We start from the raw sequence: 16,542 nt of genomic DNA on the forward strand, positions 1-16,542 counted from the left end.
AGAAACAACTAAGATGAAATAAACCCATCTGGTCTTTATCTATTTCCTACCCAATTACGAAAAGCAAAAGAGAAAAACAAAATAACTCTGAGAAGCAATTCAGAAATGCAGAGGTGCTGTTCACAGCAATCACTCTACTGTCTCAAAAGCAAGCTCTAACCCCATCCTTCCCTTTCTCCCCTGTAAATCAAGAGCAGGGTGTGACAGCAGGGGCTTAGTTGGTCAGAAGGCACATCCTCTGTGAGCTGGGGACATGTGTTATGTATCATGGTTTCGCGGTCTGTTGCTGGGAGAATACTCTGGAGAGAGGAAGACCATTGTTTGTCAGAGCCCACAAATGTTTTACTGCCACATTCTCTAGACCCTCACCCTGTCATTATTTGTCATCCCCTAAGTCCGCCTAGGAGAGGCCACAAGGAAAGAAAATAATTATTACTCAGCCATAGCAGTGAATGCCAGAATGGGAAACCCTCTCTCCATGGGGAAGGATGCAAGAGGCAGAGAAGAGTTCTGGGAGGTAGAACCAGAGAGTGAGGAGATATGGACTGTGGTGTCCTATGGGTGAGTTGGGCCCATCTCCTTCACTTCATCCACATAGGGTCCGGCCAGCACCGCCAGGTCTTGGCCCCAGCCCGGCTTCTCCCAGCTCTGGGACCTTCAGGACATCCTTTCTTGCTTGGGCCTACATTTCATGATGTGAAAATTACATGAAATTCAAATTTCATTGTCTATAAGGAACTAAAGTTTTGTTTCTGTGTTATCTATGGCTGCCTTTGCACTACAGAAGTATGGTTGAATAGATGCTGCAGAGGCCGAATGGCCCACAAAGCCTAAATTACCCCATGGCTCTTTTCAGAAAAAGTTTGCTGACCCCCAACTAAGAGAAGAAACAGTGTCCTTCATGACGTCCACAGTCTACACCAAGTGGACTTGCTGGAAACAATGCCTGTGTGCCTGGCCGAGCCAGCCATGGCTCAGTGAGGGAGCAGTGTGCCTCCCGTGGGGGCTCACAGGGGCTCACACTCCTCTGCTCTTATAAAACTGCCCTTCCGAAAGGCTGTTCCCCTGCAGGAGGAGTGGGCTCCTGGATGAGCTGGCAAGAAAATCTCAGGAGGAAGGGACACAGCAAATCCTCTGAGGCAGCCCTGTCCAGAAGGTGGGGAATGATGGAGAACAGAAAGGGGTCCTTATGGGGTCATCTGGGCTCGGACATTGGCTGAGGCCTCCAGCACACAGAGGCCTTCTTGGGGAAAACTGGCGTTCATGATGTGGACCTGTCCTTCCAAATCCTGAAAAAGCAGAGGGGCCTGCACAGCAGAGTACCAGGCATGGAAAGGATTCATTCTGTGTGTGGTTACAGATCTCACACACGCACCACACCAGCCAACCACAGAAGGGTTTCTCCTGACAAGAGCTTAGCCCTCTGTAGGAGAGACATCCCATGTGCCCTTCCGTTAGCCCCCAGGGACAGAGGAGGTCTCCAGGAGTGGGTACCTGAAGGGTGATATTGATGGGCTGAAAGTGACACTCCAGGTCATCCAGCTGAATGAAGTTGGCTGTGTCCACGGACTCGCCATATACAAAGGAGGTTGGAGACATGATTCTGAAAGAGGAAAGCATGAAATCTGTCATCCCCACCCACAGTCAATCACCCACGGTCACTGCCATTATGAGAAGCAAACATTTGTCTCAATTTAATCCAGTGTCTTGCACCCAGTGCTTCCCTGCTGGGGCTGTTACTTCTCTCTCCCATGAATAGACATAGCCAGGCTGTGCTTTCTGACCAGGCATGAATAGTAGTGTCTTCTCATCTTAGGTTACGTCAATAAGCTGCATGGAGAAATATGCACTAGGATTACCTTTCTGAAATGACAAGATTATCGTAGCTTTGACTTTTTAAAAACTGGATTATAAAAGTATACATTTTCTGTTTTGTCATTCAAAAAATGTTTTATGGGTTGAAGAAGATGATCATAAGCTTTTAAAAAATAAATATAAATGAGTTATGTATTTGGCATCCTAAACCCCACTCTATGACAAAGTCACTTAAAAAACTTAAATTTGTCAGACTGCCAAGATGACTAGAAGTTAGGCATTTGAAAGCTGAGTCCGTTCATTGATAGCATTTTCCCTTGGATTTCGGAGGCTACATAAGAGGTGAGAAGAATTCAAGCTCAGTTTGCAGCAATGCTTTCAATGTTGCTTATATGAACACACCCCTGAGAAGAAACAAAGCTCTGACTGACACTCCCAGACAAATATCGACTTCTAGATGCTGGAGACCACTCACTCACCTAAACACAACAATGGAAGATTTTTGAGACTAAGTCCGAATAGACAACAACTCATCCATTTTCAACGTTTAGTGCATTATTTTAGTAAGGTAGTGAGTTCCCAGCATTACCAAATGGCAAGAAGTGTTTTAGGTTCCTGGAGAGATCAGAGGTTGACTCATTTGTTTAACTGATGGCTTCATCAGGGGCTGTTAACACCTCCCAACAAGGTCCTCTAAGGACTGATTACATGATCAAGTGTCTGGGGGTGGTGGGAAGAATGTTTTCTCTTTGTCCCCAAGGATAGGGTTTGGTTCTGGGTATATTCTTGCTGTGCCTTTGATGAGACAAGTAAATAAATGATACAGTTAAAAATAGAGCTGTGAACAGAGGCAAAAATATGCTAATTTGCAAATATATTCCACCAGTACCTCATGTTTAAAAAACATGACCAAAAATGCCAAGAGCTCAGGAGCAGGAATGCTTGGAGACTCATTCCACTGGCTCCCAGCAGTGCGGGCTAGTGCAGGGATGGCTCTCCCTGCAAGGGATCAACATTTCTACTGCTAGTCAAGGCTGAGACCCAGAACCACTTGAAAACTGAAAAATTAGAAACTGTGAACTTCCAGAAAGTTCAGCTTGCATTTGGGTCAAGGGTTCAGTGGGTCCTCACCTGATCTAAACTAATTGTGTAAATCTTTTTTCTACTATCAAAGAGGTATGCGCTCTGTTTTCTGAAGCTGGAAAGAAACGGAGTTCTCATTTTCCAGGCTGGGGCTTTGGCTGAAAACTGACCCAGGTTGTTTCAGGTCTCCACAGACTGCAGCCCAGGGTCCTGCTTTCCAACAATGCCAGCGGCACTGAATAGCTGTGGACTTGACCCAGACAGACAGTGTGGCCGATGGGATGGTTCCCTGCCCATTCCAGACCATTATAGACATCAGGAAGAGCCACCTCTGGCTCTGCAGAGGGAGTTAACAGAAACAAGCAAAGCCAGCACTGACTGTGGAGCTAATCAGAAAGTGGTCCTCCTGTGAGCCAGGACTGGAGACACATCTGGTGGTAACCTCTGGCCCAGCAACTTCCAGCTGAGATTTTAATCCCAGGAACCATGCTGCCTGTTACCACACGGCATTCTGGAGGGACTGGGGGCGGATGAGAATATATGCATATAAAGGTATATGGAATTGTTCAAAGAAATTATGGGGCTTAAACTTGTCATCAAACTTCTCAGGTTATCTACCAGGTGGGTGGGTAGGTGAGACAGAGGAGAAAACAAGGAGGGAGGAGTGTATGAGTTACTGCAGCTAAAGCTTCATCCTGCTTTTCAAGGCTGGGAGGAAGTGGAGGTGGCACAGCCCTTGGCTCCTGGCTGGCTACACATGCAAATATGAGAAGCACAGTGTTCCACTGGAGGGCACTCCTGTGTTGTGGCAACCCAGGACCAGGCTACTCACCCGGTGATGGACGTGTCCACCTCGTGCATCAGCGGCACCATCAGCACGAGGGTGTTGTCATGCAGGGATTCAGAGCGCTCCGTGTTGCCACTATGCAGAGAGAGGAGAATGAATGAACGCTGGCCAACACTAGCTGTCCAGCAGTGGGCTTTCTCTGTTCCACTTTAGAGTTGAATCTCTACATTCTCCAAGGGCAGACGGCACCTCATTGCCCTCAGTCTGTTTTTGGTCCCTGTACATATCTATCAAGGGCACTCTATTGTCTTGGTTGTGTTCCACACAAAGATGTGAGTATAAGTAGTTTATTTGAGAGGTGGTCCCAGGAAATGCCAGTAGGAGTGGAGAGTGGAGAAGGGAGAGAGCAAAGGAAAGGAGACAATAAAGGCATGCCATACAGGAGGGTCGTGCTGTCGGCAGCCAGGGCCCAGTCTCGCGGGGACTCTGTGAGGCAGAGTCAGTCTTCCTAGATGAGGGCATGGGAGCCAGGCCTTTATCCACTGACTCCTGAGAGCTGCTGCTGCTGCTGCTGCTGCTGCTGCTGCTGGGGGTGGGGTGGAACGAACCCCCTGGCATCTGCCTGTCAGGCAAGTGAGTGGGCTCTGGCCAGAGAAAGCCTCGGCAGGGTGGCTGGTGCTGGGAGCCAGAATCTGCCCGGTTTGCGGACAGATTGGGAAGGGTGAGGGCTGAGGGGTTATGGGCAGGGCACCTGCTATGTGTGCTACTTGTGTAAGTGCCTGTTCCACGAACAATGGACCAATGAAGTTAGGGCACTGCAGCCAGGAAGGGGTTGCTAGACTTCAGCAGCTACGTGTCACCTGAAAGGACCACCCATCATCCATGGACAGCCAAGCCCAGGAAAGAGGCCCTGACCAAACCTACCACTATAAACATCATGGAAGCTCTCGCTATAGACCTTGGCTATAGCAGGTCTATGGGGGTAGATCAGGCATCGATATTTTTGAAAGTTCCCCAGGTGATTCTAATATGCATCCACATAAGGCCTCCGGGTGAGAAAGCACAGAACGGGGACTCTTGTGAGGTCATTCTGGAAAGGTGAACATGAGAGAACTGATGCTGTTTAAGTGGCTACTGTGTGCCAGGCACTATGCCGGGCATTTCTCAGCATGGCCTCACTGAGACCTCAGAGCAACCCCAGAGGGAGATGGAGCACCCACCTTTGACAGGTAAGGAGCAAGTCAGATAAATCAGGTAACTGCCCAAGGTCCCCCTGCAAACCAGAGCTGAGATTCCAACCACCTCAGTCAGACTTCAAACCAGGGCTCTCTCAGCTGTGACTCCTGCTCCTGATGCCAGATTTGGGAGCGAGAAGGAGGAGGAGCAAAAGAAGAAGGGAGGAGAAGGAACAGGAGGAGGAGAGAGAAGACCTAGTTTCCCTTTATTACTTTATTAAATTTCTAATAGGAATTGTGATCATTATTCCTTGGGAAAATGCGTGGCTCTTGGGTACATGTTCTTGAACCTACATTCACAGTTGGTTCCCAAGTTCACCCTGCATGGGCGGAAGAAAAGAGTCCCCTAGACCTGCTGAGCCTGGGCTCAGCTCATCCTGACTGTTCCCCACCACGCCGTTCCCTGAACATCTGCTGAGTCCCTGTCTGCTCTGTGCCCTCTCTCTGCCCCCTCCAAGCCCTGCCCCACTGCCTTCCTCTCTCACCCAGCAAGTGCTGAATGGCAACAGCACTTAAATAGCTCTCACATCCCCTCTCCTTCTCCCTCCTATTGTTCTGAAACAATGGTACTGTGTGACGCTGACCCCACAGGGCCACAGTCTCTGCCCTGGCTCCTCATCTGTCTTCCTACATGGGGTGACATCAGTCCCTCAGGGGCATCCACAGTTTGCAAAAGCAGCAGGATCAGGTGCCCACACAGCCTGACTTCCTTGTCCTTCCTTTCCCAAGGGGTGACAAAAGCCTTGGGATCACTGCTGTGGGCAGGCCAAAGGCGACTCCCCTGTGGATGGGTTGACACCATCCTGGCCCACTCCCGCCCCCACCCCAGCATCCTGCCAGGTCTTGCCCTGCCATTTGTTTGGCCGGCTTAGGCCCAACTGTCTCATCTGTCATCGTGTGACTGCTCCAGAATGAGCTAAGTTGAAAAGTTGAGATAAAGACGCCAAACATCAAAAGGCTTCCCGTCATTCCAAAAGCTAATGAGCTGGGATACTTTCCAGTGGTCTGTAAAAGCCAGGCTGGTGGCTGCTGAGAGGAGAGGTTCGAGAAACTGCTCAGTCTCAACATTATGTCCCCCTAAATCTACACGTAGGCAAAGAGACCTTCAAAGGGTGGTGACGGAAGAAAGGAACAATTGAGATTTTAACTGTAGTTTTCAAGATAAGGAGCTTTAAAGATCTTTCCGTCATAGCAGGGAGTCAAGTGCTGTGTGTGGGTGCCCTCCGGGGCAGTCAGACCATATCTTCACCAATGCCTGAAAAGAAATGAGTGTCTGAAATATTCTGGTGTGTGCTTAAAAGATAATATGGTCATCTTAACATTTGTGATTTAAGAAACTAGAAATTTTTATATTATTGAAGGTACAGATCCTAGGGCTTCCTGAAGCTATGTAGCACTGTTAATGTACATAGGGGGTGTTCTTGAATTTAGTAGGTTACTGTCATTTTCTCATGTGCCCAGCATTTAGCACTGCAACTGGTAAATAGAAGGTGCACAACAAATATTTACTGAGTGAAAATGCGCCCAGCACAGAGTAAGGGATTATAAATAGTGGTTCTTAGCCTTGGCTGCTCATTAGAATCATTTGGTGAGCCCTTCTGAAAACTCCATTGCCCAGGTCTCACCCCAGGCAGAGGCAGGGTCAGAGTCTCTGGGGGTAGATCAGGCATTGATATTTTTGAAAGCTCCCCAGGCGATTCTAATATGCATCCAAAACCAGAGCACTGCTGCTGTGTGGACATGGTATTCTAACAAACGAACCTTTCACAATTGCAATACTGGTTCCCTGCCCTCTCTGACTGTTATGATTAGCCCTGAATCAGGTGGAGGCAGGAAGTGTCTTCTTTTTTGACAAGGGAAATCTCTTCCATGTCACATTCCTTTCCAGGCATACAGGCTGCCTCAGGTATGGAAGGACCAAGAGAGCACATTGATGGGTCTGCCCAACAATGGCGAGTGTTCTGTGGATCCAAGAAATGGCAAGAGAATGAGAATTTTCAGATTTGAATGGGCATCTGCCGCCCCTTATCAAATTCATCAACCTCATGCTCTGGGGCCAAGCTGTTGCACTGTGCCACTCCCCTTTTCAAAAACCTTCAGTGGCTCCTCAGTGCCATCAGGATATAGTTCAGATTTTCTAGGTGACCTTTGTCCCCCATGGTTTAGCGCCCAGGCTCCTCTTTCAGCCCCACTCCCACTGTGCTTGTGTGCTCCCCATCCTTCTTCTGAGAAGGTGCACGAATCCCCAGCACACTCCCATGTCCACCACCTGCACAGGTGTAACAGGCTTCTTGCCCCATGGACAGCCTCACTGCCATGCCCATGTTGCTTCAGCCTGAAAACAGACTCCTCTGTTTAAATGCTACCTCCCCACTGAAGCCCTTCTGGATTTTGTGCAATGGGAATGAAATCTACCCTATCTATGCTTTGCATAGGTTTCTATTAGATCATAGTCACGTTTTATGTGAATGTAAATTATGTGATCTTGAAAATAGTGTGAATAGAAAATAACCAAGTCTTGTGGACCAGTAAAAAGAAGTGGCTAAAAAGACATTATTGGGATAACTGGCATAATCAGAACATAAACTGCAGATTAGCTAACAGCATAGTGTCAATGTTCAATTTCCTGTATGTGATAACTATACTACAGTTTCTTAAGAGAACAGCCTCATTCTTGGGAATGCACACTGAAGTATTTATGAATCAAGAGGCATGATTTCTGCAACTTTCACATGGTTAACAAAAAAAGTATATAGAAAGAGGATGATAAAATAGATGACGCAAAATGTTAACACTGGGTGAATCTGGGTAAAGGGTATATAGGAGTTCCTTGCACTATTCTTGTAAGACTTCTGTTAAGTTTAAGATCATTTCCAAGTGAAAATGAAAAGGTTGCCTTGGGTGTCCAACCACCACCCCAATCAAAGCTTGTGTCTCCCTGTTCAACCACCTGAATGCCCCTCCCTCCACTGGAGCTGCCAGCCAAGTGCTACCTAGATGCTGCTTCAAGGCATGCTCGATCTGCCCTGGAGAAGGCATCTTGTAACTCCCCAGAAGCCCCCACAGGCACTCGTGGCTATCCTCGAGAGGGGCGGGCACATGCTCCTGAGGGGAGAAGCTGCCACCCCACGATCCCCTTTCCTATCCATCCACTTGGCTTCCAAGTTAAGCCCTCTCTTGAGTAGCATCTCTTGGGGCCTCTGGCAACAGGCTCGGCCAGGCCCTCAGGCTGCAGGTGACCTGCCCACTCCATCAAGGGATACAGCACCATGTCCAAAAGCAGCAGTGGGCCCAGCCTGACAATTTGCAGAGGACATCTGTCTGATCTAGGAAATACACAGCCAAGTGGGAACTGACCTTGGACTAGAGCCTCACCCCCCTGGGCCTGTCTCTCCTCAGCTGCAGAATCATCACCTCTGAGTGGCTGATGCCCAGTTCCTCTCAGCTCAATCTGCAGTGGCGGCTATGCAAGCAGCACTAGGCAACCACCATCCCCAAGAGATCTAATTCCACTTAGCGGCTCAAGGCTTTATCACTGAGTAACCATTTCTTCCTCCTCAGCATCCTGGGATTCATCAAAGCTTAACCAGGACACATCCTTTCCTGGTCCCATAAATCTCTTATCTTTGAAAAAAGTGTTTAAACCCCGCTTACCTCTGAGCAGTAACAATGAAGCTGAGAACTTCCTCTTCCCCAGACAGGTGGCTTGTATCAAAGATCACGCTGAATTCATACTAGTGAAAAAGGAAGTGGTATTTGGCATCAGCAGGCATTCCAAACTTAAACTGTTCTCTTCCATCTTCTGCAGTTTATGACCTCTGGAAGCTTATTTGCATGATAAGCTTTATGTTTTATGCATAGCTTTCTGACTGTCAGGCCAAAGGCACAGCTTTAACAGTAAAACCAAGCCTGACACATACTCTGGCCAGAGACCTGCTGCTCCTGTTCAGCCACCGAGGCTCTCTTTAGGAAGTGATGCATTTACACTCTTTAACCGGGACTTTCTAAGTTTCACTCACATACCATCTTTTCAATTTCTGCCACATCTGCAAATTACTTCGCCTGGGATATTTGCTCATATTTTTGTTGCCTTACTCTTTTAGTTTAAAGATTGTTTTAAAAGAACAATTTATATCACTGTCATAGATGGGAATCCAGGATCACTGCCAAAAAGAGAAGGTAGTTGTAAAAATGAACACAAAGAAAACAGAGCAGTGCTGAACTCTGTTGCCTTTGGAAGCCTCTGAGCCTAAGGTCTGCTCCATCTTTGTTGAAAAGGGAGATTTGCTGGTGATAGAGAAGTGTTAAAGATGTGCTAGCAGGATTGGAAACGTTTTCCTGAGTGTGGCTAGGATTGGAAGACTGTTGAAAAGTCTTACGCGCTGAATGTTTGTGTCCCCCTGCCACTCCTCAAATTAATATGTGGAAGGCCTAACCCCCCTATGTGATGGTATGTGGAGATGGGGTCTTTGGAAGGTAATTAGGTTTAGAGGAGGTCATGAGGGTGAGGCCTTCATGATGGAATTAGTGCACTCAGAAGAAGAGAAGACAAACAGATCTCTCTCTCTCCATGCACACACACCAAGGGAAAGCCAGATGGGCACACATAGAGAAGGTTCTGTTTATACACCAGGAAGAGAACTCTCGCCAGGAACTGAATCTGCCGGGACCTTGACCTTGAAATTCTCAGCCTTAGGAACTGTGAGAAATACATGTCTGTTGTTTAAACCACCTAGCCCAGGGTAATTTGTTATAGATGACTGAACTGACTAAGGCGAAAAGAGTCACTGTTAGGGTCAATGTTGTTCAGTGCTGTGTCCACGTATCACCCACGATAATTTCATGAACCATCTAAAATTATCTAGTCTACCACTTAGTGGTGAACATCCTGTGATTTGGGGGGCACTGCCATAAGTAAATGGTGTTCACCATATACATGTCAGGCATGTGTGAGAATGTGGGAGGAACCCTTGGGTAGGGGTCACAGGACCAGGTTCTACCACAAACTGACTGTGTGATCTTGGCTAAGATACTGTCTTTGCATTTCAATAAAAAGAGGAGGTTGGACAAAATGGTTCTTAAATTTCATCAAATTCTGAGAGCCTATAACTTATATAATGTCTAAACCTTTGGGTTCCATTATGGTGAATTCTAGGCAATGGTCTAATATTTGCAACACTGGATTCTACTGAATATTTCCTGAAAGCAATGGACTTTGGTCCATTACAATGGACAATCATCTACAGTGAACATGGACATCTCTTTCTAGACAGAAATTTCTGTTGCTGTGGGACTGGTCAGCTTACAGGGGGAGTGGGGGTCAGGCATGGAGACAGGGCAGGAGGAGGACAAGAAGGAAGAGAGAGAAAAATCCTGGGAGAGGAGCCAAGATGGCCGAATAGGAACAGCTCCGGTCTACAGCTCCCAGCGTGAGCCACGCAGAAGACGGGTGATTTCTGCATTTCCATCTGAGGTACCGGGTTCATCTCACTAGGGAGTGCCACACAGTGGGCGCAGGTCAGTGGGTGAGCGCACCGTGCGCCAGCCGAAGCAGGGGCGAGGCATTGCCTCACTCGGGAAGTGCAAGGGGTCAGGGAGTTCCCTTTCCTAGTCAAAGAAAGGGGTGACAGACGGCACCTGGAAAATCGGGCCACTCCCACCCGAATACTGTGCTTTTCCGACGGGCTTAGGAAACGGCCCACCAGGAGATTGTATCCCGCACCTGGCTCAGAGGGTCCTACGCCCACTGATCTAGCACAGCAGTCTGAGATCAAACTGCCAGGCGGCGGCGAGGCTGGGGGAGGGGCGCCCGCCATTGCCCAGGCTTGCTTAGGTAAACAAAGCAGCTGGGAAGCTCCAACTGGGTGGAGCCCACCACAGCTCAAGGAGGCCTGCCTGCCTCTGTAGGCTCCACCTCTGGGGGCAGGGCACAGACAAACAAAAAGACAGCAGTAACCTCTGCAGACTTAAATGTCCCTGTCTGACAGCTTTGAGGAGAGCAGAGGTTCTCCCAGCACGCAGCTGGAGATCTGAGAATGGGCAGACTGCCTCCTCAATTGGGTCCCTGACCCCTGACCCCGAGCAGCCTAACTGGGAGGCACCCCCCAGCAGGGGCAGACTGACACCTCACACGGCCAGCCCGGGTACTCCAACAGACCTGCAGCTGAGGGTCCTGTCTGTTAGAAGGAAAACTAACAAACAGAAAGGACATCCACACCAAAAACCCATCTGTACATCACCATCATCAAAGACCAAAAGTAAATAAAACCACAAAGATGGGGAAAAAACAGAGCAGAAAAACTGGAAACTCTAAAAAGCAGAGTGCCTCTCCTCCTCCAAAGGAACGCAGTTCCTCACCAGCAACGGAACAAAGCTGGACGGAGAATGACTTTGACGAGCTGAGAGAAGAAGGCTTCAGACGATCAAATTACTCCGAGCTACGGGAGGATCAAACCAAAGGCAAAGAAGTTGAAAACTTTGAAAAAAATTTAGAAGAATGTATAACTAGAATAACCAATACAGAGAAGTGCTTAAAGGAGCTGATGGAGCTGAAAACCAAGGCTCGAGAACTACGTGAAGAATGCAGAAGCCTCAGGAGCCGATCCGATCAAATGGAAGAAAGGGTATCAGCGATGGAAGATGAAATGAATGAAATGAAGCAAGAAGGGAAGTTTAGAGAAAAAAGAATAAAAAGAAACGAGCAAAGCCTCCAAGAAATGTGGGACTATGTGAAAAGACCAAATCTACGTCTGATTGGTGTACCTGAAAGTGACGGGGAGAATGAAACCAAACTGGAAAACACTCTGCAGGATATTATCCAGGAGAACTTCCCCAATCTAGCAAGGCAGGCCAACATTCAGATTCAGGAAATACAGAGAACGCCACAAAGATACTCCTTGAGAAGAGCAACTCCAAGACACATAATTGTCAGATTCACCAAAGTTGAAATGAAGGAAAAAATGTTAAGGGCAGCCAGACAGAAACGTTGGGTTACCCTCAAAAGGAAGCTCATCAGACTAACAGCGGATCTCTTGGCAGAAACCCTACAAGCCAGAAGAGAGTGGGGGCCAATATTCAACATTCTTAAAGAAAAGAATTTTCAACCCAGAATTTCATATCCAGCCAAACTAAGCTTCATAAGTGAAGGAGAAATAAAATACTTTACAGACAAGCAAATGCTGAGAGATTTTGTCACCACCAGGCCTGCCCTAAAAGAGCTCCTGAAGGAAGCGCTAAACATGGAAAGGCACAACCGGTACCAGCTGCTGCAAAATCATGCCAAAATGTAAAGACCACCGAGACTAGGAAGAGACTGCATCAACTAACGAGCGAGCAAAATAACCACCTAACATCATAATGACAGGATCAAATTCACACATAACAATATTAACTTTAAATGTAAATGGACTAAATGCTCCAATTAAAAGACACAGACTGGCAAATTGGATAAAGACTCAAGACCCATCAGTGTGCTGTATTCAGGAAACCCATCTCACGTGCAGAGACACACATAGGCTCAAAATAAAAGGATGGAGGAAGATCTACCAAGCAAATGGAAAACAAAAAAAGGCAGGGGTTGCAGTCCTAGTCTCTGATAAAACAGACTTTAAACCAACAAAGATCAAAAGAGACAAAGAAGGCCATTACATAATGGTAAAAGGGATCAATTCAACAAGAAGAGCTAACTATCCTAAATATATATGCACCCAATACAGGAGCACCCAGATTCATAAAGCAAGTCCTGAGTGACCTACAAAGAGACTTAGACTGCCACACATTAATCATGGGAGACTTTAACACCCCACTGTCAACATTAGACAGATCAACGAGACAGAAAGTCAACAAGGATACCCAGGAATTGAACTCAGCTCTGCACCAAGCAGACCTAATAGACATCTACAGAACTCTCCACCCCAAATCAACAGAATATACATTTTTTTCAGCACCACACCACACCTATTCCAAAATTGACCACATACTTGGAAGTAAAGCTCTCCTCAGTAAATGTAAAAGAACAGAAATTATAACAAACTATCTCTCAGATCACAGTGCAATCAAGCTAGAACTCAGGATTAAGAATCTTACTCAAAACCGCTCAACTACATGGAAAGTGAACAACCTGCTCCTGAATGACTACTGGGTACGTAACGAAATGAAGGCAGAAATAAAGATGTTCTTTGAAACCAACGGGAACCAAGACACAACATACCAGAATCTCTGGGATGCATTCAAAGCAGTGTGTAGAGGGAAATTTATAGCACTAAATGCCCACAAGAGAAAGCAGGAAAGATCCAAAATTGACACCCTAACATCACAATTAAAAGAACTAGAAAAGCAAGAGCAAACACATTCAAAAGCTAGCAGAAGGCAAGAAATAACTAAAATCAGAGCAGAACTGAAGGAAACAGAGACACAAAAAACCCTTCAAAAAATTAATGAATCCAGGAGCTGGTTTTTTGAAAGGATCAACAAAATTGATAGACTGCTAGCTAGATTAATAAAGAAAAAAAGAGAGAAGAATCAAATAGATGCAATAAAAAATGACAAAGGGGATATCACCACCGATCCCACAGAAATACAAACTACCATCAGAGAATACTACAAACACCTCTACGCAAATAAACTAGAAAATCTAGAAGAAATGGATAAATTCCTCAACACATTCAGCCTCCCAAGACTAAACCAGGAAGAAGTTGAATCTCTGAATAGACCAATAACAGGAGCTGAAATTGTGGCAATAATCAATAGCTTACCAACCAAAAAAAGTCCAGGACCAGATGGATTCACAGCCGAATTCTACCAGAGGCACGAGGAGGAACTGGTACCATTCCTTCTGAAACTATTCCAATCAATAGAAAAAGAGGGAATCCTCTCTAACTCATTTTATGAGGCCAGCATCATCCTGATACCAAAGCCGGGCAGAGACACAACCAAAAAAGAGAATTTTAGACGAATATCCTTGATGAACATTGATGCAAAAATCCTCAATAAAATACTGGCAAGCAGAATCCAGCAGCATATCAAAAAGCTTATCCACCATGATCAAGTGGGCTTCATCCCTGGGATGCAAGGCTGGTTCAATATACACAAATCAATAAATGTAATCCAGCATATAAACAGAACCAAAGACAAAAACCACATGATTATCTCAATAGATGCAGAAAAGGCCTTTGACAAAATTCAACAACTCTTCATGCTAAAAACTCTCAATAAATTAGGTATTGATGGGATGTATCTCAAAATAATAAGAGCTATCTATGACAGACTCACAGCCAATATCATACTGAATGGGCAAAAACTGGAAGCATTCCCTTTGAAAACTGGCACAAGATAGGGATGCCTTCTCTCACCATTGCTATTCAACATAGTGTTGGAAGTTCTGGCCAGGGCAATTAGGCAGGAGAAGGAAATAAAGGGTATTCAATTAGGAAAAGAGGAAGTAAAATTGTCCCTGTTTGCAGACAACATGATTGTATATCTAGAAAACCCCATCATCTCAGCCCAAAATCTCCTTAAGCTGATAAGCAACTTCAGCAAAGTCTCAGGATACAAAATCAATGTACAAAAATCACAAGCATTCTTATACACCAACAACAGACAAGCAGAGAGCCAAATCATGAGTGAACTCCCATTCACAATTGCTTCAAAGAGAATAAAATACCTAGGAATCTAACTTACAAGGGATGTGAAGGACCTCTTCAAGGAGAACTACAAACCACTGCTCAAGGAAATAAAAGAGGATACAAACAAATGGAAGAACATTCCATGCTCATGGGTAGGAAGAATCAATATCGTGAAAATGGCCATACTGCCCAAGGTAATTTACAGATTCAATGCCATCCCCATCAAGCTACCAATGACTTTCTTCACAGAATTGGAAAAAACTACTTTAAAGTTCATAGGGAACCAAAAAAGAGCCCGCATCACCAAGTCAATCCTGAGCCAAAAGAACAAAGCTGGAGGCATCAGGCTACCTGACTTCAAACTATACTACAAGGCTACAGTAACCAAAACAGCTTGGTACTGGTACCAAAACAGAGATATAGATCAATAGAACAGAACAGAGCCCTCAGAAATAACACCACATATCTACAACTATCTGATCTTTGACAAACCTGAGAAAAACAAGAAATGGGGAAAGGATTCCCTATTTAATAAATGGTGCTGGGAAAACTGGCTAGCCATATGTAGAAAGCTGAAACTGGATCCCTTCCTTACACCTTATACAAAAATCAATTCAAGATGGATTAAAGACTTAAACGTTAGACCTAAAACCATAAAAACCCTAGAAGAAAACCTAGGCATTACCATTTAGGACATTGGCATGGGCAAGGACTTCATGTCTAAATCACCAAAAGCAATGGCAACAAAAGCCGAAATTGACAAATGGGATCTAATTAAACTAAAGAGCTTCTGCACAGCAAAAGAAACTACCATCAGAGTGAACAGGCAACCTACAAAATGGGAGAAAATTTTCGCAACCTACTCATCTGACAAAGGGCTAATATCCAGAATCTACAATGAACTCAAACAAATTTACAAGAAAAAAACAACCCCACCAAAAAGTGGGCGAAGGACATGAACAGACACTTCTCAAAAGAAGACATTTATGCAGCCAAAAAACACATGAAAAAATGCTCACCATCACTGGCCATCAGAGAAATGCAAATCAAAACCACAATGAGATACCATCTCACACCAGTTAGAATGGCAATCATTAAAAAGTCAGGAAACAACAGGTGCTGGAAAGGATGTGGAGAAACAGGAACACTTTTACACTGTTGGTGGGACTGTAAACTAGTTCAACCCTTGTGGAAGTCAGTGTGGAGATTCCTCAGGGATCTAGAACTAGAAATTCCATTTGACCCAGTCATCCCATTACTGGGTATATACCCAAAGGACTATAAATCATGCTGCTATAAAGACACATGCACACATATGTTTATTGCGGCATTATTCACAATAGCAAAGACTTGGAACCAACCCAAATGTCCAACAATGATAGACTGGATTAAGAAAATGTGGCACATATACACCATGGAATACTATACAGCCATAAAAAATGATGAGTTCATGTCCTTTGTAGGGACATGGATGAAATTGGAAACCATCATTCTCAGTAAACTATCGCAAGAACAAAAAACCAAACACCACATATTCTCACTCACAGGTGGGAATTGAACAATGAGAACACATGGACACAGGAAGGGGAACATCACACTCTGGGGACTGTTGTGGGGTGGGGGGAGGGGGGAAGGTTAGCACTGGGAGATATACCTAATGCTAGATGATGAGTTAGTGGGTGCAGCGCACCAGCATGGCACATGTATACATATGTAACTAACCTGCACATTGCGCACATGTACCATAAAACCTAAAGTATAATAATAATAAGTAAAAAAACAAACAAAAAAAAAAACAACAACAAAAAAAAGAAATTGAGACATAGCATCTTATAGGATGGAATATTAGAATTGACTTAACCATTCTTTTATTGATTGCGTTTTTCCTCTATTTTAAACAATGCTACAAAAAATATATTTCCATGTGCGAGCTGGAAAAAAATAAAATAAAATAAAATAAAATAAAAATTAAATCCCCCAAAAAAAAAAAAAAGAAGGA

General features: G+C 45.3%; 1 protein-coding gene across 2 annotated transcripts in view; it reads right to left on the bottom strand.

The window, feature by feature from the left end:
* The window catches only part of ITGA9 (integrin subunit alpha 9), a 387,085-nt gene that overhangs the window by 77,835 nt on the left and 292,708 nt on the right, over window positions 1-16,542 (bottom strand). For both annotated transcript variants that reach the window (XM_024245138.3, XM_054552331.2), the window contains exons 20-22: window positions 8,575-8,654; window positions 3,731-3,820; window positions 1,495-1,603 (exon numbers count right to left, since the gene is read on the bottom strand). In XM_024245138.3, coding sequence (XP_024100906.3) covers window positions 1,495-1,603; window positions 3,731-3,820; window positions 8,575-8,654 — 279 coding nt within the window. The remainder of the gene's footprint in view (window positions 1-1,494; window positions 1,604-3,730; window positions 3,821-8,574; window positions 8,655-16,542) is intronic.

Source organism: Pongo abelii, chromosome 2 (genome assembly GCF_028885655.2).
Source record: "Pongo abelii isolate AG06213 chromosome 2, NHGRI_mPonAbe1-v2.0_pri, whole genome shotgun sequence".
NCBI lineage: Eukaryota > Metazoa > Chordata > Mammalia > Primates > Hominidae > Pongo > Pongo abelii.